The 23,780-nt window shown below is 55.6% G+C and overlaps 1 protein-coding gene across 1 annotated transcript in view; it reads left to right on the top strand.

Moving 5' to 3' along the window:
• rasa4 (RAS p21 protein activator 4) overlaps positions 1-23,780 on the top strand; it is a 336,682-nt gene that overhangs the window by 250,163 nt on the left and 62,739 nt on the right. The window contains exon 9 of the mRNA XM_085964291.1: positions 12,148-12,265. Coding sequence (XP_085820417.1) covers positions 12,148-12,265 — 118 coding nt within the window. The remainder of the gene's footprint in view (positions 1-12,147; positions 12,266-23,780) is intronic.

Raw genomic sequence — 23,780 nt, forward strand, 5'->3', positions numbered from 1 at the left:
CGTAGGGCGCCATTGACAGCACCCACATGAGCACCGCATAACAATCCTGAGATCTTCCGCAAAGGCTACCAATCACTTAATGTGCAGTTGGTGTGCGACCACAGACAACTAATCCTCAATGTCAATGCCCGCTATCCTGGCAGCAGGCACGATGCCTTCATCCTGAGCCAGACCGGTGTGCCAGCACTCTTCCAGCCACCATGTCAAGCTCGCGGATGGCTGGTCGGAGACAAGGGCTATCGCTCTCCACCTGGCTCATGACTCCCCTCCGCAACCCCAACACTCTTGCCTAGCACTCATATAATGAGAGCCATGCTGCCACCAGCAACATCATTGAGCAAACCATCGGCCGGCTAAAGCAATGATTCCACTGCCTTGACCGCTTGGGAGGAGCCCTCCAGTACTCGGCTGAGTGGGTGTCCCATTTCGTGGTGGTCTGCTGCATGCTCCACAACTTGGCCATCATGACAGCCCAGCCCTTGCCACCAGGGATTGTGGGACCACCTCAGGAGGAGGAAGAGAGAGAGGAGGACGAGGAGGAGGAGGAAGACGAGGAGGAGGAGGAACAGGAGCGAGGGAGGAGGCAACCACTCAATCGGCCTTCTGGAAGGACGGTCCGTGGTCGCCTCATCAGACTGTGGTTCAAATGAATTAAACCCCAGATCCCCGTTGCTCGCCACATTCCCATCATTCCATCAAAGTCGCAGGCCCTATCAAAGTGCAAAGCTGAAATGAGACACACCACAAAAGAACCCAAACTGAATTAATAAATTTATCAATAATCAGTGAACACATAATTGCAACAAAAATATTAACTATTCACCCTTGTGCAGTCCCTTAGTGCCTGTCGTTACTGTGCCTTTGCCTACTCTAGTGCTCCTATGAAGTATTGGCCCAGTGGCTGCAGCAGGGCTGGTGGAAGGCTGCTGAGTGTCCATGCGGGAGACTTCAGATGGCCTTGCAGGACGCCCTCGACCAACTCTGGGCCTGAAAGGCCTGGCTGTAGACTGCATCACCTCAGCATGGGCGGCAGCAGTCTGGGCTGGCTGGATGACAGGCAGCGACAAGGGCAATGGCGGAATGGCAGTGGTGGGAACAGGAATACTGTCATCCTGAGAGAGGACAGCAGGTTCCAACTCCACTGATCCACTGCCACTCCCCCGGGGCAGCACCCCAGCATCACTACCAATCACCTGCAGCACACATTGCTGGCCTGATGCAACACCGTGAAAGCCCTGGTGGATGGTGGTCGACCCAGCCACAATGGTAGTAGTCAGAGCTTGCGTGGCATCAAGCTGAGACTGCATGAGAGCAGTCTGAGATTGGATGCCACCAAGCATAGACTGCATTACAGCACTAAGACGTTGCGTCGCTTCCACCTGTGCTGCAATGGAAGCTGCCAGATTGCCGATCACACGCGGCATCAGATCTGGGTCGCCACGGTCTCTCTGGGAATATACCATCCTTTGCAGACTGGAAATGATGGGCTCCATGGTGTGCGCAGAGCCTTGTGCAATGTTGGAGGCGGACTCCTCCAAGCTCCTTACCATTGCTGAGCTGTTCTTGGGCACCCTTGCCATTGCACCTATCATCTCTGTGCGCATGCCCATCACTCTTCTTCTAAACGCCTCCCCATCGAGGTCCTCATCTGAGTCCTTTGCAGCAGAACCCACGTGTGAACTCGCCCTCTGGCGAGCTGGCCCCAGAGCTACCCTTTCCCCCCGGCCTTGCTGCAGCCCGCATGTTCCCGGTGCATCACCCTGTGTAGATCCCGCTACTACACTAGCCTCTAAACAACGCGTCGTGCCAGTATCTGAGCTGGTGCCTGCGGGTGAGACATGCAGTGACACGGTGTGTTCTTCCTCCTCCTCTTCTCCCGCCTCGCTCTCTACGGTGTCCTCCGGGACAGACTGCTCAGGTGCTTCCTCATTATCTGAAAGAATAAAGGCACAAGAGTCGGGTTAAGGTGAGTGGAGGGGGGCAGGAAGGGGGAAATGCATGCATACAGCATGATTAGCTGGAAAGTGGGAAAGGCTTGTGGGGTGAGGGGAAGTGGCATGAGAACAAGGAGTAGGGAACAACATACCGTTGTTGTCCCCAAGGGGGTCAATGTCACCGGTGGCCACAGCGCCCACCACCTGGCGCCCAATAATCTGCAGCGTTCTATTCACCAGCACAGACAGTGGTTGGGTGTCGGCCTGTGCAATCCTGCTCCCTCCTGTTGTATGCCACCTTGACCTGCAAGAAAGGAAAGTGTGTGAGTGAGTGTGGAGCAATGTGTTTGGGTGATGTGCCTGCCATAATTGAATAGCTGTCATTGTGTGCAAGGTGTGAGATGTGGGTGTTGGTAGGTAGAGATTGTTGGTGGGTGACTGCTGGGAGTGTGGTGCATTGAGCAGTGTGTGAAGCTTGTGGTTCAGATGGTGGTATGTAGTATTTGTTGAAGCATTGACTCACCCTGACCACCCAAGTGAGGTCGTTAAATTTCTTCCTGCACTGTGTGTGGATCCTGGGGACCAGAGCGCTGCCCGAGACATGCTGCATTACCTCCCTCCACATGGTGTGGAAGACTTATGGCGAGGGCCTCCTGCCACTTGCCGGGTAGAGCACCGCTCTCCGTCTCTCCACGGCGAACACCAATGTCTCCAATGTCTGATTGCAGAACCTGCGGGCTTTCTCCCTGGAGCGTGGATCAGCCGTGAGTACAGCTGCTTCAGTCCGCTGGCTCCTTCTCCTTGACCTGCTGCTGCTTGCTGAGGCAGATGCACAGCCAGCAATGCTGAGAACGAGGTTCTGCAGCATCAATGAACCTCCCCTTTAAGAACTGGAAAAAGCCTGTGGCAATCATGACTTGCGATTAAACTACACCTGTTATTGCTCCACCCTTTGAGTGTAACGCCAATGAGCTTGGGCTTCAAGACTTGAATTAGCACTCCAATCATTTCTTTGTGCAGTGAGCACGAATTTTGCGTGCAGTCTAAAGCATTAGCGCCTGGCGCTAATTCTCCAACTTTTCTAATTATACCGCCCATTCCTGGGCTATAATGAATTTCTAGCCCATAGAGTTGCAGTTAACCCCAACACTGCACCAAAGCTTATGGATCAATACATTATATTTCAGGCGGTTACAATCAATCTGATTTTGGACATTTCAGTGAGATTACTAGAACAGCCCAAAACTGGAAGACACACAAAAACCAGTACGACTTGGGACATCCGTTAAAAAACAAATCCATCTTATTTATAGACCAACTATCCCAACTTGCTCATAACTAACCTGATGTTAAAATCTGGGACATTTTGACACTTTAGGCAGGGAAAGAAGCTACCAATGGTTATAGGCCACGTTTAAGGTGGGGGTTTCAGGGAAAAACTGACCTTCAATGGCTGGCCCTCTCACTCCCATTGCATTCTCTACCCCTTCACCATTGAACTCCCTGCTCAACCCCTTTATCCTCCCCTTCCTCTTGCCCTGCTGTCATTCAGGTCACCCTAACCCTCAATCTGCTCCCCCCCATCCTACTCAGTTCCTTCAAAGTCAGGCAGCAAGAGATCAAACTGGACCCCAACCCGCCTCCAAATTCCGGTTTTAATGGAGGCAGGTTGGGGGGCGACTTGCCTGCTCTCCAGAGGCGGGTCATTAATTAATAAGTTAATGAGGCTGCGTGCCTCAAACTTTAACAGCCTTTTAGATTTAACATCTGCAAGTTGGGTTTCCCAGTGCAAAACCCGGCAGATGAATGGAGGCGAGAATGGCCGGATCCACCATGTCAGTGCCTTTCCAGCAATGCTTGTGGGCCAGAAGGAGCAGGAGTGCTCCCCCCGACCACCCAAACTTACCTGCTTCCCGACCCACGATCCCCCCCAACGACCCGCACTCCGATCCCCCCCTGGCCCACGCTCCGATCTACCCCCGACCCGCACTACGATCACCCCCACCCTGACCCACGCTCTGATCTCCCCCTGCCCCATGCTCCGATCTCCCCCCGACCCACGCTCCAATCTCCCCCCGACCCACGCTCCGATCTCCCCCCGACCCACGCTCCAATCTCCCCCCGACCCACGCTCCGATCTCCCCCCGACCCACGCTCCAATCTCCCCCCGACCCACGCTCCAATCTCCCCCCGACCCACGCTCCGATCTCCCCCCGACCCACGCTCCAATCTCCCCCCGACCCACACTCCGATCTCCCCCCGACCCACGCTCCGATCTCCCCCCGACCCACACTCCGATCTCCCCCCGACCCACACTCCGATCTCCCCCCGACCCACGCTCCGATCTCCCCCCGACCCGCACTACGATCTCCCCCACCCTGACCCACGCTCTGATCTCCCCCTGCCCCATGCTCCGATCTCCCCCCGACCCACGCTCCAATCTCCCCCCGACCCGCACTCCGATCTCCCCCCGACCCACACTCCGATCTCCCCCCGACCCACGTCCGATCTCCCCCCGACCCGCACTACGATCTCCCCCACCCTGACCCACGCTCTGATCTCCCCCTGCCCCATGCTCCGATCTCCCCCCGACCCACGCTCCAATCTCCCCCCGACCCACACTCCGATCTCCCCCCGACCCACACTCCGATCTCCCCCCGACCCACGCTCCGATCTCCCCCTGACCCGCACTACGATCTCCCCCACCCTGACCCACGCTCTGATCTCCCCCTGCCCCATGCTCCGATCTCCCCCCGACCCACGCTCCAATCTCCCCCCGACCCGCACTCCGATCTCCCCCCGACCCGCACTCCGATCTCACCCCGACCTGCAATCCGATCTCACCCCCACCGGCCCACACTCCGATCTCCCCCCCCACCGACCCACACTCCGATCTCCCCCCGACCCACACTCCGATCTCCCCCCCCACCGACCCACACTCCGATCTCCCCCCGACCCACAATCCGATCTCCCCCCCACCGACCCACACTCCGATCTCCCACCGACCCACACTCCGATCTCCACCTGACCCACACTCCGATCTCCTCCTGACCCACACTCCGATCTCCCCCGCACCGACCCACACTCCGATCTCCCCCACGACCCACACTCCGATCTCCCACCGACCCGCACTCCGATCTCCCCCGACCTGCAATCCGATCTCCCCCCGACCTGCAATCCTGTCCCCCCCACCCTGACCCACGCGCTGATCTCCCCCTGACCCATGCTCCGATCTCCCCCCCGACCCAGGCTCCAATCTCCCCCCGACCCACGCTCTGATCTCCCCCCGACCCACGCTCTGATCTCCCCCCGACCCGCACTCTGATCTCCCCCCGACCCACGCTCCGATCTCCCCCCGACCCACACTCCGATCTCCCCCCGACCCACGCTCCGATCTCCCCCCGACCCCGACCCACACTCCGATCTCCCCCCGACCCACGCTCCGATCTCCCCCTGACCCACGCTCCGATCTCCCCCCGACCCCGACCCACACTCCGATCTCCCCCCGACCCACGCTCCGATCTCCCCCGACCCCGACCCACACTCCGATCTCCCCCGACCCACGCTCCGATTCCCCCGACCCACGCTCCGATCTCCCCCTGACCCACGCTCCGATCTCCCCCCAACCCACGCTCCGATCTCCCCCAACCCGCACTCCGATTTCCCCCCGACCCACGCTCCGATCTCCCCCCGACCTGCAATCCGATCTCCCCCCGACCCATGCTCCGATCACCCCCCGACCCCGACCCACACTCCGATCTCCCCCCGACCCGCGCTCCGATCTCCCCCCGACCCACGCTCCGATCTCCCCCCGACCCCGACCCACACTCCGATCTCCCCCCAACCCGCGCTCCGATCTCCCCCCGACCCACGCTCCGATCTCCCCCCGACCCGCGCTCTGATCTCCCCCCGACCCACGCTCCGATCTCCCCCCGAGCCGCACTCCAATTTCCCCCCGACCTGCAGTCCGATCTCCTCCCGGACCTACACTCCGATCTCCCCTCCACCGACCTGCACTCTGATCTCCCCCCGACCTGCAATCCGATCCCCCCCACCCTGACCCACGCTCTGATCTCCCCCCGACCCACACTCCGTTCTCCCCCCGACCCACGCTCCAAAATCCCCCCGACCCACGCTCCGATCTCCCCCCGACTCGTACTCTGATCTCCCCCACCCTGACCCACGCTCTGATCTCCCCCCGACCCGTGCTCCGATCTCCCCCCGACCCGCGCACCGATCTCCCCCCGACCCACGCACCAATCTCCCCCCGACCCACGCTCCGATCTCCGCCCGACCCGCACTCCGATCTCCGCCCGACCCGCACTCCGATCTCCCCCCGACCTGCAATCCGATCCCTCCCACCCTGACCCACGCGCTGATCTCCCCCCGACCCATTCTCCGATCTACCCCCCGACCCACGCACCAATCTCCCCTCGACCCACGCTCTGATCTCCCCCCGACCCACGCTCTGATCTCACCCCGACCCGCACTCCGATCTCCCCCCGACCCCGACCCACACTCCGATCTCCCCCCGACCCACGCTCCGATCTCCCCCCGACCCACGCTCCGATCTCCCCCCGACCCCGACCCACACTCCGATCTCCCCCCAACCCGCGCTCCGATCTCCCCCCGACCCCGACCCACGCTCCGATCTCCCCCCGACCCCGACCCACACTCCGATCTCCCCCCGACCCACGCTCCGATCTCCCCCCGACCCCGACCCACGCTCCGATCTCCCCCCGACCCACGCTCCGATCTCCCCCCGACCCCGACCCACGCTCCGATCTCCCCCCGACCCACGCTCCGATCTCCCCCCGACCCCGACCCGCACTCCGATCTCCCCCTGACCCGCGCTCCGATCTCCCCCCGACCCCGACCCACGCTCCGATCTCCCCCCGACCCCGACCCACACTCCGATCTCCCCCCGACCCACACTCCGATCTCCCCCCGACCCCGACCCACGCTCCGATCTCCCCCTGACCCGCACTCCGATTTCCCCCCGACCCACGCTCCGATCTCCCCCGACCCACGCTCCGATCACCCCCCGACCCCGACCCACACTCCGATCTCCCCCCGACCCCGACCCACACTCCGATCTCCCCCCGACCCGCGCTCCGATCTCCCCCCGACCCACGCTCCGATCTCCCCCCGACCCCGACCCGCACTCCGATCTCCCCCCGACCCCGACCCACACTCCGATCTCCCCCTGACCCGCACTCCGATTTCCCCCCGACCCACGCTCCGATCTCCCCCTGACCCACGCTCCGATCTCCCCCCGACCCACGCTCCGATCTCCCCCCGACCTGCAATCCGATCTCCACCCGACCCGCACTCCGATCTCCCCCCGACCCACGCTCCGATCTCCCCCCGACCCTAACCCACACTCCGATCTCCCCCCGACCCACGCTCCGATCTCCCCCCAACCCGCACTCCGATTTCCCCCCGACCCACGCTCCGATCTCCCCCGACCCACGCTCCGATCTCCCCACAACCCAAGCTCCGATCTCCCCCGACCCACGCTCCGATTTCCCCCCGACCCACGCTCCGATCTCCCCCAACCCACGCTCCGATCTCCCCACAACCCACGCTCCGATCTCCCCCCGACCTGCAATCCGATCTCCCCCCGACCCACGCTCCGATCTCCCCCCGACCCACGCTCCGATCTCCCCCCGACCCACGCTCCGATCTCCCCCCGACCCACGCTCCGATCTCCCCCTGACCCGCACTCCGATCTCCCCCCGACCCACGCTCCGATCACACCCCGACCCACGCTCCGATCTCCCCCGACCCACGCTCCGATCTCCCCCCGACCCACGCTCCGATCTCCCCCCGACCCACGCTCCGATCACCCCCCGACCCCGACCCACACTCCGATCTCCCCCCGACCCACGCTCCGATCTCCCCCCGACCCACGCTCCGATCTCCCCCCGACCCCGACCCACACTCCGATCTCCCCCCGACCCGCGCTCTGATCTCCCCCCGACCCACGCTCCGATCTCCCCCCGAGCCGCACTCCAATTTCCCCCCGACCTGCAGTCCGATCTCCTCCCCGACCTACACTCCGATCTCCCCCCCACCGACCTGCACTCTGATCTCCCCCCGACCTGCAATCCGATCCCCCCCACCCTGACCCACGCTCTGATCTCCCCCCGACCCACACTCCGATCTCCCCCCGACCCATGCTCCAAAATCCCCCCGACCCACGCTCCGATCTCCCCCCGACCCGTACTCCGATCTCCCCCACCCTGAGCCATGCTCTGATCTCCCCCCGACCCATGCTCCGATCTCCCCCCGACCCACGCTCCGATCTCCCCCCGACCCACGCTCCGATCTCCCCCCGACCCGTACTCCGATCTCCCCCACCCTGAGCCATGCTCTGATCTCCCCCCGACCCATGCTCCGATCTCCCCCCGACCCACGCTCCAATCTCCCCCCGACCCACGCTCCGATCTCCACCCGACCCGCACTCCGATCTCCCCCCGACCCACACTCTGATCTCCCCCCGACCCGCAGTCCGATCTCCCCCCGACCTGCAATCCGATCCCCCCCACCCTGACCCACGCACTGATCTCCCCCCGACCCATGCTCCGATCTCCCCCCCGACCCACGCTCCAATCTCCCCCCGACCCACGCTCTCATCTCCCCCCGACCCACGCTCTGATCTCCCCCCGACCCGCACTCCGATCTCCCCCCGACCTACGCTCCGATCTCCCCCCGACCCCGACCCACACTCCGATCTCCCCCCGACCCACGCTCCGACCTCCCCCCGACCCACGCTCCGATCTCCCTCCGACCCCGACCCACACTCCGATCTCCCCCCGACCCACGCTCCGACCTCCCCCCGACCCACGCTCCGATCTCCCTCCGACCCCGACCCACGCTCCGATCTCCCCCTGACCCACGCTCCGATCTCCCCCCAACCCACGCTCCGATCTCCCCCTGACCCGCACTCCGATCTCCCCCTGACCCACGCTCCGATCTCCCCCTGACCCGCACTCCGATCTCCCCCCGACCCACGCTCCGATCACCCCCCGACCCCAACCCACACTCCGATCTCCCCCCGACCTGCAATCCGATCTCCACCCGACCCGCACTCCGATCTCCCCCCGACCCACGCTCCGATCACCCCCCGACCCCAACCCACACTCCGATCTCCCCCCGACCCGCGCTCCGATCTCCCCCCGCCCCACGCTCCGATCTCCCCCCGACCCCGACCCACACTCCGATCTCCCCCCGACCCACGCTCCGATCTCCCCCCGAGCCGCACTCCAATTTCCCCCCGACCTGCAGTCCGATCTCCTCCCCGACCTACACTCCGATCTCCCCCCCACCGACCTGCACTCTGATCTCCCCCCGACCTGCAATCTGATCCCCCCCACCCTGACCCACGCTCTGATCTCCCCCTGACCCACACTCCGATCTCCCCCCGACCCACGCTTCAAAATCCCCCCGACCCACGCTCCGATCTCCCCCCGACCCGTACTCCGATCTCCCCCACCCTGACCCACGCTCTGATCTCCCCCCGACCCATGCTCCAATCTCCCCCCGACCCACGCTCCAATCTCCCCCCGACCCACGCTCCAATCTCCCCCCGACCCACGCTCCGATCTCCACCCGATCTGCACTCCGATCTCCCCCCGACCCGCACTCCGATCTCCCCCCAACCTGCAATCCGATCTTCCCCCACCGACCCACACTCCGATCTCCCCCCGACCTGCAATCCGATCTCCCCCCACCGACCCACAGTCCGATCTCCCCCCGACCTGCAATCCGATCTCCCCCCCACCGACCCGCACTCCAATCTCCCCCCGACCCGCACTCCAATCTCCCCCCGACCCACGCTCCGATCTCCCCCCGACCCACGCTCCGATCTCCCCCTGACCCACGCTCCGATCTCCCTCTCCAACCCACGATCTCTCCCTCCCTCTCCCTCTCTGCTCCCCAGCTGCGGCCTTCTAGCGCAGGCCTTCCTGCCCGACAACCAGCCTTTTAAATTTAGCAGGACCTCACCTCCACGTTACCCGCATTTCCTCATTTCCCAGCCGCCACAACACCCCACACCCCATCCCTCCAGCATCCCAGTAAATATGAGGGCCAGCGTCACAGCTCTGAACAAAAATATCAAATCCAAGCCTAGGCTTTTCGGATAAGCTGAGGCCTCCAAGTAAAATCTTTCCAATTCCGTTGCTAAATTTAATTGTGTTATTGTGCAAGATTTTTTAAATGTTTATTGAGTTTAAATCCTTATTTTGGGCAGTAGAAATTTCAGTTACTGGGGAAAAAGTTCCGGATTAAAGAATTTTCAGAAAGCATCTTGCGTGATTTGCAGGGAAACAATATGGTGGCCATATGTGCAGCTACAGGGTGATAGGCTTAAATAAGTGATTTCCGTTGTAAATGTGAAAGTTGGAATTTATAATGGAAAAAGTCGTCACAAAAGTGTGACGAGAAGAGTGACAATATGAAATACAGTTTCATAGACATGAAGTGAGCACGGACGTAAGATTTTTAGTCAGGCTATGGATACATGTTGAGAGAGTGGCTAGCAAAGCATATGGGATCTTGGGCTTCATAAATAGAGGTATTGAGTATAAAAGTAGAGAAGTTATGCTGAACCTTTATAAAGCGCTGGTTAGGCTACAACTGGAGTATTGCGTCCAGTTCTGGTCACCACACTTTAGGAAGGATGTGAAGGCCCTTGAGAGGGTGCAGAGGAGATTTACCAGAGTGGTTCCGGGAATGGGAGATCTTAGCTACAAGTAGTAGGGGACACAGATTTAAGGTTTTGGGCAAAAGATACAGGGGGGAAGTGAGGAAAAACCTTTTTTTACATCGAGTGGTGAGGACCTGGAATTCGCTGCTGACGGAAGTGGTGGAAGCGGAGACACTCAGGCCCCGATTTTCCCCCTGCCGTCGGGCAGGGTTTCAGGCGTGTGGGGGCTGAAAATCCCGAATTTGGGGGTCCCGACACCATCCCGCCCAAAACCCCGCCCCACTTAAGTTTCAGGGGCGGCGGGTACCCGCCCCGCACTGGGACCCGCCGAAACCAGGCGGGAAGGGATTAGTGCCAATTAACTGCCTGTTAACAGGTAGTTAACAGGCAGTTTTTAGCCTAATCCCTATTTTGAGGGGTTTCGTGTGGGTTTCCCGACGGCTCCAAATCATGCCAGGTTGGAGCAGGCGGGTCGTCGGGTTGAAGGAGTTGGAGGGGTCGCGATGTCGGTGCTCAGGTGAGTGATGGGTGCATGAGTGTAAAGGTAAGTGTGTTTGGTGTGTCTAAAGTGTGTAAAGAACTTTTACTTACCTGTACTTACCTTCACAGCCTTTCTCCCTGTAGCCGTCGGGAGTCCATCACTCAGCCGGAACTGAAAGCTGAACGCTGCGATCTGTCAAAAGTGACAGCCTTCAGCTTTGAGTGCCGGTAAGAGTTCTAACTGAGTCTGTGCAGAATGACTCATGTCAGAACTCAGACTGTCAGTGTTTGACAGCCTCAAACAGCTGTGAAACACTGATATTTCATCTGTCAAAAACTCTTGACAGATGAAATTTCAGTCTGTGACGTCACCTGTTGCCGGGTGGCCCTTAATTGACCTGCTGAGCCCGCTGGGCAGGCTCAACAAGGTTAATCAAGGGAAAATCGCGCGGATTGGCCGGACGTCGAAGTAGGCGGGCCAAAAACCCGAAAGGGGAAGTCCCGCCTTCTTCCCGATAGGTTTGGCAAAATCTACCCCTCAATGTTTTCAAGGGGAGACTGGATAGGCACTTGAGGGAAATAAACTTGCAGGGCTATGGGGATAGAGCGGGGGAATGGGACTGACTGGATCGCTCCACAGAGAGCCGGCACGGACTCGATGGGCCGAAAGGCCTTCTTCTGTGCCGTTATGTCTCTATAACTCTATGAGTCTATGACAGCTAAAGAGCAGCTAATAAATAGGCTGTGGTATATTATGATTGTATCCAAATGGGATCAGTATATGACAAGAATATTACATGTCCAGGTATTCTTAAAGAAAAATTGACAAAGATGAAATATTGATCCAACAGAACCCCAGGGACCAAGATCAAGTGAATCGCTTCGACTCTTTAAAATGTATTGCTGCTATGGCAGGTAACCTAATGTACTACTGGTGTACCGTCCGTCCCGCGCACACCATGCAGAACGCACAATGGTTTGTATCATGTTACGCGATCTAACAAATGTGCTGTCTTTCAGGGGAAACCTAGGGTCACTGAGGCTGCAGCTGCGACTACGGGATGAGAGTGTTCTTCCATCCAGTTACTACCAGCCCCTCACTGAGTTACTGCTCGAGTCAGTCAAAACAACCAGCAATGTGAGTAACGTAATTTGTTCCCTACTTGTGAAGAAACTTTTCCCCTTTGCTTATCGTCCCTCATATGATGCACTCAGCGACCCCCAGGCCTTTGTTGATGCTGCGCTGTGACCATCTCCTAGGACGTGTGGGACAGCAGCCCAGTGTGTACTGGTGTAGTGTCTGCCCTTCCTGTCAAGGGGTGCCTTTGGACCTCCTCCTAATGCCCCAGCTAGACCCAGCAACCCACCGCGTAGGAAGTTCCAGGCACAAGCCCGTGTCCTGCATTTCATGACGCACTGCGTAACTACAGCAACACTGCTGTGCTGCACCACTCAAATCCACAAACTTGCTATGACTGTTTTGAGTAAAACATTCATTTCCTCTCTTAAGGTAAAAAGGGCTGTGGCTTTTCCTATTCGGCGTGCATGGATGCAGTGTGAATATGAACACTGATACCCGGTATCACACTGGCCATAACTCTAGCATCTTTAAACTACTCTGCAACAGATCAAATTGTGACTAATTGTGCATGCGACCACTAAATACACATCATACCACGTAAGCATTGAACAGACATCAGTGACCTCCCACATCCACATCGTCCGCATGCCCGATATGAGACTCCCAAAACAAGCGCTCTACTCGGAGCTCCGACACGGCAAGAGAGCCCCAGGTGGGCAGAGGAAACGCTTCAAGGACACCCTTAAAGCCTCCTTGAAAAAGTGCAACATCCCCACCGACACCTGGGAATCCCTGGCCCAAGACCGCACAAAGTGGAGGAGAAGCATCCTGGAAGGCGTCGAACACCTCGAGTCTCTTCGCCGGGAGCAAGCGGAAGCCAAGCGCAAGCAGCGCAAGGGGCACACGTCAACCCAAGCACGCCACCCACCCGCCCCTTCAACCACCGTCTGCCCCACCTGTGACAGAGACTGTGGCCTAGAAATTGAGTGCCCTTAGCGCCGATTTTGCGGCGCTAGAGGGCCTAGCGCTGCAATTGGCGCCGGCGCCGAAATTGCCTGGGGCCCTTCCGCCGCGGTAGACCGGTAGCGCTGCGCCGGCACCGATGACGTCATCGGTGTGCGCAGCGTCCCGGTTGCCATGCCGACGGGCCCCAGCGCCGAAATTCAGTTGCAGCCGCCTCGCCCGTGGCAGCCGCAACTAAGACTCTGGCAACAGAGTCTTACAAGTCTTTGCGCCGGCGCATTAAAGGCCCCGCGGCGGCCGGCCGCTTTCCCGCCGGCCGCCTGGCCGCAGCTCCCTCCCCGGACTTCACCCCCCCCCCCCGGAACAGAAGCAAGCCCGGCACTTGTCCGAGGTGCCGGGCTCATTTTTAAAAAGATTTTCGCGGGCCGCGGCCGGGTGCAGGCAGCTCCTCCTTAAGGGAAGGAGGAGGCCTGCACTTCCCGAGCCTGCCGCACCGCATCGGGTGCCGCAGCGCCGGAATTGCGGCGCGAAACGGCAGTTAGCGCCGATTTACCGCCGCAAAGACCCTTCAGTAGCGCCGGCAGCCGTTTGGGCGCGGCCCTGCTGAATTTTTGGCGCGCGCAGGGGGACTTAGCGCCGGCACTAACTTCCGGCGCTAAAGCCCTGGCTAAGCCAAAACTCAATTTCTAGGCCTGTAGGTCCTGCATTGGACTCATCAGTCACCTGAGAATTCATTTTTAATGTGGAAGCAAGTCATCCTCGGTTCCGAGGGACTGCCTGAGAAGAAGAAGACATCCACAAGGGCTGGTGGGATTGGTTCCACAGTAGCCGAGTGACTAGACGAGCACTGGCAATATCAACAGCCAGCAACTGTGTGCTTCCTTCACGGTTTCATTATCCCAGAAGGAATTATGAACTTTTGATCAAAGAGGCTGGAATTTCCGCCTGGGAGGGGAGGGCGGGGCAGCCTGCGGTGGAAGGCTGCAGCTGGGGACCGTTGGGCAATCGGGCAAGATCGCCGGTTGATGGGGGGTCAGCAAAGATCGCGGGGCATAAAGTGGCGGGGGGTGGGGGGGGAGGTCAGACCGGCAATCGGGAGGGAAGGATCACAGGGAAGAAGGCTCGGGATCGTGTGTTTGTTGGGAGGGGTGGTCAGCCGATCACACCAGAAGATTTCTTTGAGAGGTCTCGTGTTCAGTGCCTCAGACCACTCTTGTAGATAAGCCCTCGCTCCCTAGAGCTGGAGTATGACTTTCCTTGCCCAATATTTAGATAACTTGTAGAGAGCCTCGAACAGAACACCTTCATTACTGTCATTTGGTTTGCAGGTTATATCGTATGATTTGCCTCGCTGTAGGAAGCAGGTAGAATAAGCATTTCACTAGACTGTAGTTTAGGCTGCACCTGCCAAACAGATTTATTACACAGTAAATGTATAAGTGAACAGGATCAATGAGACAGTGTAAATTATACGGTGATTGTAAGCTTATCTTTCCTTCAGTTTCTAGAAAATAACAATTGCATCTCCTGTTGCTAAATTGCAATATAAATATTAAACCTCATGTGGTTTTTTTGCAAATGTTCCACATAGATTTTGTATCCTGTATAAAACAGGCTGAATTTTTTTTTTAAACAACCAGGACAAACCAAATTTAAATACATGTCTGTTATGGAGCCACTAATCATTTTATCAGACAAAAACCGCAGGAATTTTTAAAATATATTCGTTCATGGGATGTGGGCATCACTGGCAAGGCCAGCATTTATTGCCCATCCCTAGTTGCCCTTGAGAAGGTGGTGGTGAGCCGCCTTCTTGAACCACTGCAGTCCGTGTGGTGAAGGTACTCCCACAGTGCTGTTAGGGAGGGAGTTCCAGGATTTTGACCCAGCGACGATGAAAGATCGGGAATATACTTTAAGTCAGGATGGTGTGTGACTTGGAGGGGAACTTGGAGGTGGTGGGGTTCCCATGTGCCTGCTGCCCTTGTCCTTCTAGGTGGTAGAGGTCGCGGGTTTGAGAGGTGCTGCTGAAGAAGCCTTGGCGAGTTGCTGCAGTGCATCTTGTAGATGGTACTCACTGCAGCCATGGTGTGCCGGTGGTGGAGCGACTGAGGCCTAGAAATTCGGTGGTGCCCCGTTTGGGGCACCAAGCTCGCCTGGGCGCCGGAATTTCTGCTCCGGACAGAGCCGCTTGCGCCAGCGCGATTTTCAGTTTCAGCGCCCCAAACGGAAGCGGGGCGCTGCTCAAGGCGCCCCGTGTCCCTCTTGAGGCACTGAAACTGAATATCGCAGCGCAATGTGCCGCGGTACTGCAGGCCTTCCTCCCCTTCTTAAAGGGGAGGGGCCTGCACCAGCGCGATCTCTGATCGCGAGTGCCGGCAAAAGAGCCTGGCACTGAGGAGAAGTGCCGGGCTCTTGGGACACAGCCGGCACTGCCCGGGGGGGGGGGATCAGGAGGCCGGGGACGGCGGCACGAGGAGGTGCTGGCAGGTGGCCAGCGAAAAAAATGGCTGCCCCGCACCTCCCCTTTAATTAGCGCCACTACCGCCACAGGTAGGCCCCCCTGAACTGGTCGCGAATTGCGACCGGTGCTACGGGGGGGGGGGGGGGGGGTGGCGCGACCCAATATTGCGTTCGGGGTGCTGCGCACACCGATGACGTCATCGGTGGCGGCGCAGCGCTACAGACTAACGCCGCCATTAGCGCCCTGCTAAATTTCACGGGAGGCGTGGCCAGTGGCGCTAAAACCACTAAGTGCCCTCTTTAGGCGCTAACTGGTGGCGCAGCCCACCGAATTTCTAGGCCTGAATGTTTAAGGTGGTGGATGGGGTGCCAATCAAGCGAGCTGTTTTGTCTTGTATGGTGTTGAGCTTCTTGAGTGTTGTTGGAGCTGCACTCATCCAGGCAAGTGGAGAGTATTCCATCAAACTCCTGACTTGTGTCTTGTAGATGGTGGAAAGGCTTTGGGGAGTCAGGAGGTGAGACACTTGCCGCAGAATACCCAGCCTCTGACCTGTTCTTGCGGCCACATTATTTATGTGGCTGGTCCAGTTAAGTTTCTGGTCAATGGTGACCCCCAGGATATTGATGGTGGGGGATTCGGCGATGGTAATGCCGTTGAATGTCAAGGGGAGGTGGTTAGACGCTCGCTTGTTGGAGATAATCATTGCCTGGCACTTGTGAGGCGCGAATGTTACCCGCCACTTATCAACCCAAGCCTGAATGTCGTCCAGGTCTTGCTGCATGCGGGCATGGACTGCTTCATTATCTGAGGAGTTCCGAATGGTGCTGAACACTATGCAGTCATCAGCGAACATCCCCACTTCTGACTTTATGATGGAGGGAAGGTCATTGATGAAGCAGCTGAAGCGATGTCCTAGGGCTGTGATGATTGACCTCCAAACATCACAACCATTTTCCTTTGTGTTAACTATGACCCCAGCCAGTGGAGGGTTTTCCCCACGCTTCTCATTGACTTCAGTTTTACTCAGGCTCCTTGATGCCAGACTCGGTCAAATGCTGCCTTGATATCAAGGGCAGTGACTTTCACTTCACCTCTGGAATTCAGTTCTTTTGTCCATATTTGGACCAAGGCTGTAATGAGGTCTGGAACCAAGTGGTCCTGGTGGAACCCAAACTGGGCATCAGTGAGCAGGTTTTTGGAGAGAGTAAGTGCTGCTTGATAGCACTGTCGACGACACCTTCCATCACTTTGCTAATGATTGAGAGTAGACTGATGGGGTGGTAATTGGCTGGATTGGATTTGTCCTGTTTTTTGTGGACAGGGCATACCTGGGCAGTTTTCCACATTGTCGGATAGATGCCAGCGCTGTAGCTGTACTGGAACAGCTTAGCTAGAGGCGCGGCTAGTTCAGGAGCACAAGTCTTCAGCACAACTGCCGGGATGTTGTCGGAGCCCATAGCCTTTGCTGTATCCAGTGCACTCAGCCGTTTCTTGATATCACATGGAGTGAATCAAATTGGCTGAAGACTGGCTTCTGTGATGATGGGGACCTCAGAAGGAGACCGATATGGAACATCCACTCGGCACTTCTGGCTGAAGATGGTTGCAAACGCTTCTGCTTTGCCTTTTGCACTCATGTGCTGGGCTCCACCATCATTGAGCATGGGGATATTCATGGAGCCTACTCCTCACGTTAGTTGTTTAATGGTCCACCACCATTCACGACTGGATGTGGCAGGACTTCAGATCTTTGATCTGATCCATTGATTGTGGGATTGCTTAGCCCTGTCTATGGCATGCTGCTTCCACTTTTAAGCATGCATGTAGTCCTGTGTTGCAGCTTCCCCAGGTTGGCACCTCATTTTAAGGTACGCCTGGTGCTGCTCCTGGCATGCTCTTCTGCACTCCTTATTTGGCTTGATGTTAATGGTAGAGTGAGGGATATACCCGGCCATGAGGTTACAGATTGTGGTGGAATACAATTCTGCTGCTGATGGCCCATAGTGCCTCATCGATGCCCTGTTTTGAGCTACTAGATCTGTTCTGAATCTATCCCATTTAGCACAGTGGTAGTGCCACACAGCACAATAGAGGGTGTCCTCTGTGTGAAGATGGGACTTCGTCTCCACAATGACTGTGTGGTGGTCATGGACAGATGCATTTGCGACCGGTAGATTGGTGAGGACAAGGCATTTCCCTCGTGTTGGTTCTCTCACCACCTGTCGCAGGCCCAGACTGGCAGTATGTCCTTGAGGACTCGGCCAGCTCAGTCAGTAGTGGTGCTTGGAGATGGGCATTGAAGTTCCCCACCCAGAGTACATTCTGTGCTCTTGCTACTCTCAGTGCTTCTTCCAAGTGGTGTTCAACATGGAGGAGTACTGATTCATCAGCTGAGGGAGGGCGGTAGGTGGTAATCAGCAGGAGGTTTCCTTGCCCATGCTTGACCTGAAGCCGTGAGATTTCATGGGGTCCATAGTCAATGTTGAGATTGTATACCACTGTGCCGCCACCCCTGGGATGGTGATGGAAGAGTTTGGGACATTGGCTGAAAGGCATGATTGTGTGAGTATGACTATGTCAAGCTGTTGCTCTTCCCAGGAGGACTTTGCAGGGTCGACTGGGCTGGGTCGACAGGGTTGGGTCGACTGGGCTGGGTCGACAGGGCCAGGTCGACTGGGCTGGGTGTGCCGTGTCCATAGCCAGTACCGGGTGGTCTTCGTAGCTGTTTTTTACAACTGAGTGGCTTGCTGGGCCATTTCAGAGTCAACCACATTGCTGTGGGTCTGGAGCCACATATAGGCCAGACCAGGTAAGGACGGCAGATTTCCTTCCCTAAAGGGCATTAGTGAACCAGTTCTGATAGTTTCATGGTCACCATTACTGATACTAGCTTTTTATTCCAGATTTATTTAATTAACTGAATTTAAATTCCCCAGCTGCCGTGGTGGGATTTGAACTCACGTCTCCGGATCATTAGTCCCGGCCTCTGGATCACTAGTCCAGTAACATAACCATTATGGTACTGTTCCCGTATGTTTGTATTTGAATTGAATGACTTGGCCTCTTTGTCTGGCTATGTATCAAAATAAGCTGGGCTCTTTCTGTGGAGGAACCTGGTTTTTAACCCTATATGCACTGTAACAGAAAGAAAGAAGCAATACCGTGATACATCACAGACAAAATGCCTAATGTTTCTTACCGGGGCCTTGGTTTAACATTTCATCCGAAATACAGCTCCTACGACATTGCTGCCGTCCCCCAGCCCTGCGCTGCGCTGAAGTCCTGAGTGGACGTTGAATCTTCTGAATCAGAAGTGAGTGATGTCAACTGAGCCAAGCTATTAATTGTGTACCACACCACCCTCTCTTAAAAAGAAAAATGCCTGTAGAGAATGTTAAGCATTGGCTGAATATTTAGACCCATATTTTAATATACGTTCATTTTTCTGTAGCAGCAATAAATTCCTCTGCGGTGCTGGGAAACGAAGCCAACTAAGCTCACTGCTTATGAGTGGAAATGACTCGTACAATTAACTGTTTGCCATCCGCTGTAGGCCCTCATCACCCAGCTACAGGAGACCCCAGGCCACACTGGAGGTCTTCATGAATCGTGCCATGTTGACTATGTGCATTAATTGAATTTCCTCTCATTGTTAGGCTTTAGTAACTCCTTTGCATCTTCTACAAAGATCCTTTCATTTCATGAACGGTCTTTCCCCAGCACTGCTTGGGACATTATTACTGCTACAGAAACGTGAAAGAGTGTTTTTGTGACCGGAAAGCTGTTTCCAGTGCGGTTCCGCAGGACTCAGTATTAGGTCCCTTGATTTTTGTGGTATACATCAATGATTTAGATTTCAATGTAGGGGGCATGATTAAGAAGTTTGCAGATGATACAAAAATTGGCCGTGTGGTTGATAGTGAGGAAGAAAGCCGTAGACTGCAGGAAGATATCAATGGACTGGTCAGGTAGGCAGAACAGTGGCAAATGGAATTTAATCCAGAGAAGTGTGAGGTAATGCATTTGGGGAGGGCTAACAAGGCAAGGGAATACACAATAAATGGTAGGATACCAAGAAGTGTAGAGGAACAGAGGAATCTTGGAGTGCATGTCCACAGATCCCTGAAGGCAGCAGGACAGGTAGATAAGGTGGTTAAGAAGGCATACGGGATACTTGCCTTTATTAGCCGAGGCGTAGAATATAAGAGCAGGAAGGTTATGCTTGAACTGTATAAAACACTAGTTAGGCCACAGCTAGAGTACTGCGTACTGCTCTGGTCACCACATTACAGGAAGGATGTGATTGCACATGAGAGGATGCAAAGGAGATTTACGAGGATATTGCCAGGACTGGAGAATATTAGCTATGAGGAAAGATTGGATAGGCTGGGGTTGTTTTCTTTGGAACAGAGGAGGCTGAGGGGAGTCTTAATTGAGGTGTATAAAATTATGAGGGGCCTCGATGGAGTGGATAGGAAGGACCTATTTCCCCTAGCAGAGATGTCAATAATGAGGGGGCATAGATTTAAAGTAATTGGTAGGAGGTTTAGCGGGGAGTTGAGAAGAAATGTTTTCACCCAGAGGGTGGTGGGAGTCTGGAACTCACTGCCTGAAAGGGTGGTAGAGGCAGAAATGCTCATCACATTTAAAAAGTACTTAGATATCCATTTGAAGTGCCGTAACCTACAAGGCTACGGACCAAGAGCTGGAAAGTGAGATTAGGCTGGATAGCTCTTTTTTGGCTAGCACAGACAAGATGGGTCAAATGGCCTCCTTCTGTGCCGTAAATTTCTATGATTTTATGGCCGCAATTTTGCCGGCGCTCAGCGGACGGGATGGGTGGCAGGTCAGCTGTGAAGTTTAAAATGATTGACAGCGAGCCTGGAACCCGCTGTCAAAACACGCACACCTGCATTTCCCGATGTCGAGTCTGCCAGCGCTGAGCAGACCTGACAGGCAGCGGCGGGGGACCCAATTCAAATCATTAGTGGCTTGTTTACAGCCACTTAACAATGCTTTTTTTCCCCAGCTTTTTGAATTTGACAGGTCACCCACCGGTTTCCTGCTGTGTCTAGATCTTGTCTGTGAAGCTGAGGCGGGAGGTCAGTGGCCATTGAATCAGCTGATGAGTTGACAGCTTCAGATGTCAAATCAAAGCTCCCAGCTGATTGAGAAATGTTCCCTTAACCAGTAGCTTCTCTAAACTGACCTCATTACCTCTCCCAGGTCGCTTCTCTCATCACTACTTCACCTGCCATCTATTCCATCAGCATGGGTGCCTTTTATACTCTCACACATTGGTCCTCAAAATCCCACCACGATCAGCCCTAACACCAGCATCACCAGGCACACCAGCAGCAGAAACAACCATACCAACCTTCTCCGCAATCACCTGATGCTGCACAGGACAGAGGGCATCAGCACCCGACCACATTGCTGCCTGGGAGGTCAGGGATGGCCTCACCATGGCCAGATTTACTTCACTTGATGCTGCACACCCTGGCTGCTACATGATGCGCAGGTTGGCACCACCCCACACCAACACCATAAAGCATTCCTACAATGCCCAAGCCATTCCCTTCACACTCATCAACATTGCGGGGGGTTACCGTTATGTCTCACCATTCACTGCAACTCACTAAGCCACTTCTAAAGGTGCACACAAATCTGTCCAAGAATGCAAAGTGTTGAAAATAAAGATTTCAATGTTTGACAGCACATTAACAGAAACATCACATGAACATTGGCTAAAACACCCAAGTGCCTAACCTTGTGTGTTGTTAGTTGGTATGATTGGGTTAGGACGAGGGGGAGTGAGGGGTGGATAGTGAGATGGGGAAGTGATAATGTAGAGAGAGAGGGATGGGTGCAGGTGCAAGGTAAGTTGGTGTGAGTAAGGATGTGCAGGAGTAGGGTAGGGAAGGCAGAGTGATGGGGATGTGATGAGTGGCACAGCAGGATGAGGTTGAATGTGGTTTTGCAGTAATGTTTCGTGATCTACTGGGATCATTGAAAGGTTTGCACCACTGCAGCCTGGTCCTCCTGACAACATCCCTGCTTGTGTCCTCCTGTGCAATGTGCAACCAGGCTGCGTTGATCTCCTGGGGAGGTGTCTTCCACCCATGGGACGGGAAGAGAACCTCCCTGCATGCTGTGACTCCCTCCATAAGCAGATGGAGGGAGTCATGGGAGAGCCTGGGTGCAGCCGTGCACCTCCGTGCAGTGCTTGTCAGTGTTTGCAGCACCTCAATGCTGCAGAACACTGACAGCACAAATGTCAAAGTAAATTTGCACATGGTCCCTTTAAGGAAATCAGCTGATGACGCGTCATCAAATGATGTCATCAGACCCGCTTCCTTCAACTGGCCGGGAAACTCACGGGGCAGGCTTAACAAGCCCAATCAGGGGAAAGTCATGTCAGAGGCAGGGATGAAGGCAGCAACAAGGCCACGACCCGCCACTGACATCGCCCGCCACAGACCTGCTGAGGTAGGGAATTATATTTAAATATGGGTCTAAATATTCAGCCACTGCTTAACATTCTTTAAAGACATTTTTCTTTTTTAGCGGGGGGTGGGCGGAAGGGGGGTTGTGGTGTGGCATACAATTAATAGCAATATTAGCCCAAACTTTGCAGCATATTTTGAGAATCCATGACAGGCTGTAACAGAATGCCAGAATTGAGATGGCTGTACAATTTGAATGAGCTTCCGTATATAAGAGCCCCTCAATTGTGTTGCTGCCCTGTGGAATATTCTCCAGTGAGCTGTTGTTAGAATCATAGAAATTTATGCCACAAAAGGAGGCCATTCGGCCCATCATGTCTGTGCCAGCCAAAAAAGTGCTTTCCAGCCTAATCCCACTTTCCAGCTCTTGGTCCGTGGCCTTGTAGGCACTTTGTACATATCCAAGTACTTTTTAAATGCGATGAGGGTTTCTGCCTCTACCACCCTTTCCAGACCCCCACCACTCTCTGGGTGAAAAAAGTTCTCCTCACCTCCCCTCTACCCCTTCTACCAGTAAGTGAGTTGTGAGTCCCTGTCTCCATCCCCTTAGAGTCATGGTCATAGAGACATAACGGCACAGGAGTCCATTCGGCCCATTGAGTCCGTGCCGGCTCTCTGTGGAGCGATCCAGTCAGTCCCATTCCCCCACTCTATCCCCGTAGCCCTGCAAGTTTATTCCCCTCAAGTGTCTATCCAGTTTCCTCTTGAAAACTTTGAGTGTCTCCGCTTCCACCACTTCCGTCAGCAGCGAGTTCCAGGTCCTCACCACTCACTGCGTAAAAAAGTTTTTCCTCACGTTCCCCCTGTATCTCTTGCCCAAAACCTTCAATCTGTGTCCCCTAGTCCTTGTACCATGAACTAGTGGGAACAGCCTTTCCCCGTCTAGCCTATCCAAACCCGTCACAATCTTGTACACCTCTATCAAATCACCCCGCAACCTCCTTTGCTCTAATGAAAACAAATCCAGCTTCTCCAACCTGTCCTTGTAACTAAGATCCCCCATCCCCGGAACCATTCTGGTAAATCTCCTCTGCACCCTCTCAAGGGCCTTCACATCCTTTCTAAAGTGTGGTGACCAGAACTGGATGCAAAACTCCAGTTGTGGCCTAACCAGCACTTTATAAAGGTTCAGCATAACTTCTCTACTTTTGTACTCAATACCTCTATTTATGAAGCCCGAGATCCCATATGCTTTGTTAACCACTCTCTCAATATGTCCTGCCACCTTCAGGGACCTATGCACATTAACTCCCAGGTCCCTCTGTTCCTGCACACTCTTTAAAACAGTGCCGTTAAGTGTATATTGTCTCTCCCTGTTCCTTCTGCCAAAATGCATCACTTTTAGACTTTTGAAGGAAGCTCTTACCCTGCTAAATGGTAATATATTCTGTGTAAAAGGGAAGTCCCTTTAAAGCATGCAGGCTCCCGGTGTCTCATTGATGAGCGGAGTTTGTGTCTGCATGGGGTGCTTCAGTAATAAGTTGATATCTGACTGCAAAGCTTCTCCACAGAGTTAAGGATGCTGGGGGAGTGAGCAATGAGGCTGTAATTTATTCTAGGAAAATGAGATGACACCATAAGCTGTGAGAACAAAACTTGAGTGCTTTGTGGATATCATCCAGATCCTGAGATTGAATTA

The sequence above is a fragment of the Somniosus microcephalus genome, chromosome 22 (genome assembly GCF_052327205.1).
Source record: "Somniosus microcephalus isolate GS21.2 chromosome 22, FLI_Smic_1.0, whole genome shotgun sequence".
Lineage (NCBI taxonomy): Eukaryota > Metazoa > Chordata > Chondrichthyes > Squaliformes > Somniosidae > Somniosus > Somniosus microcephalus.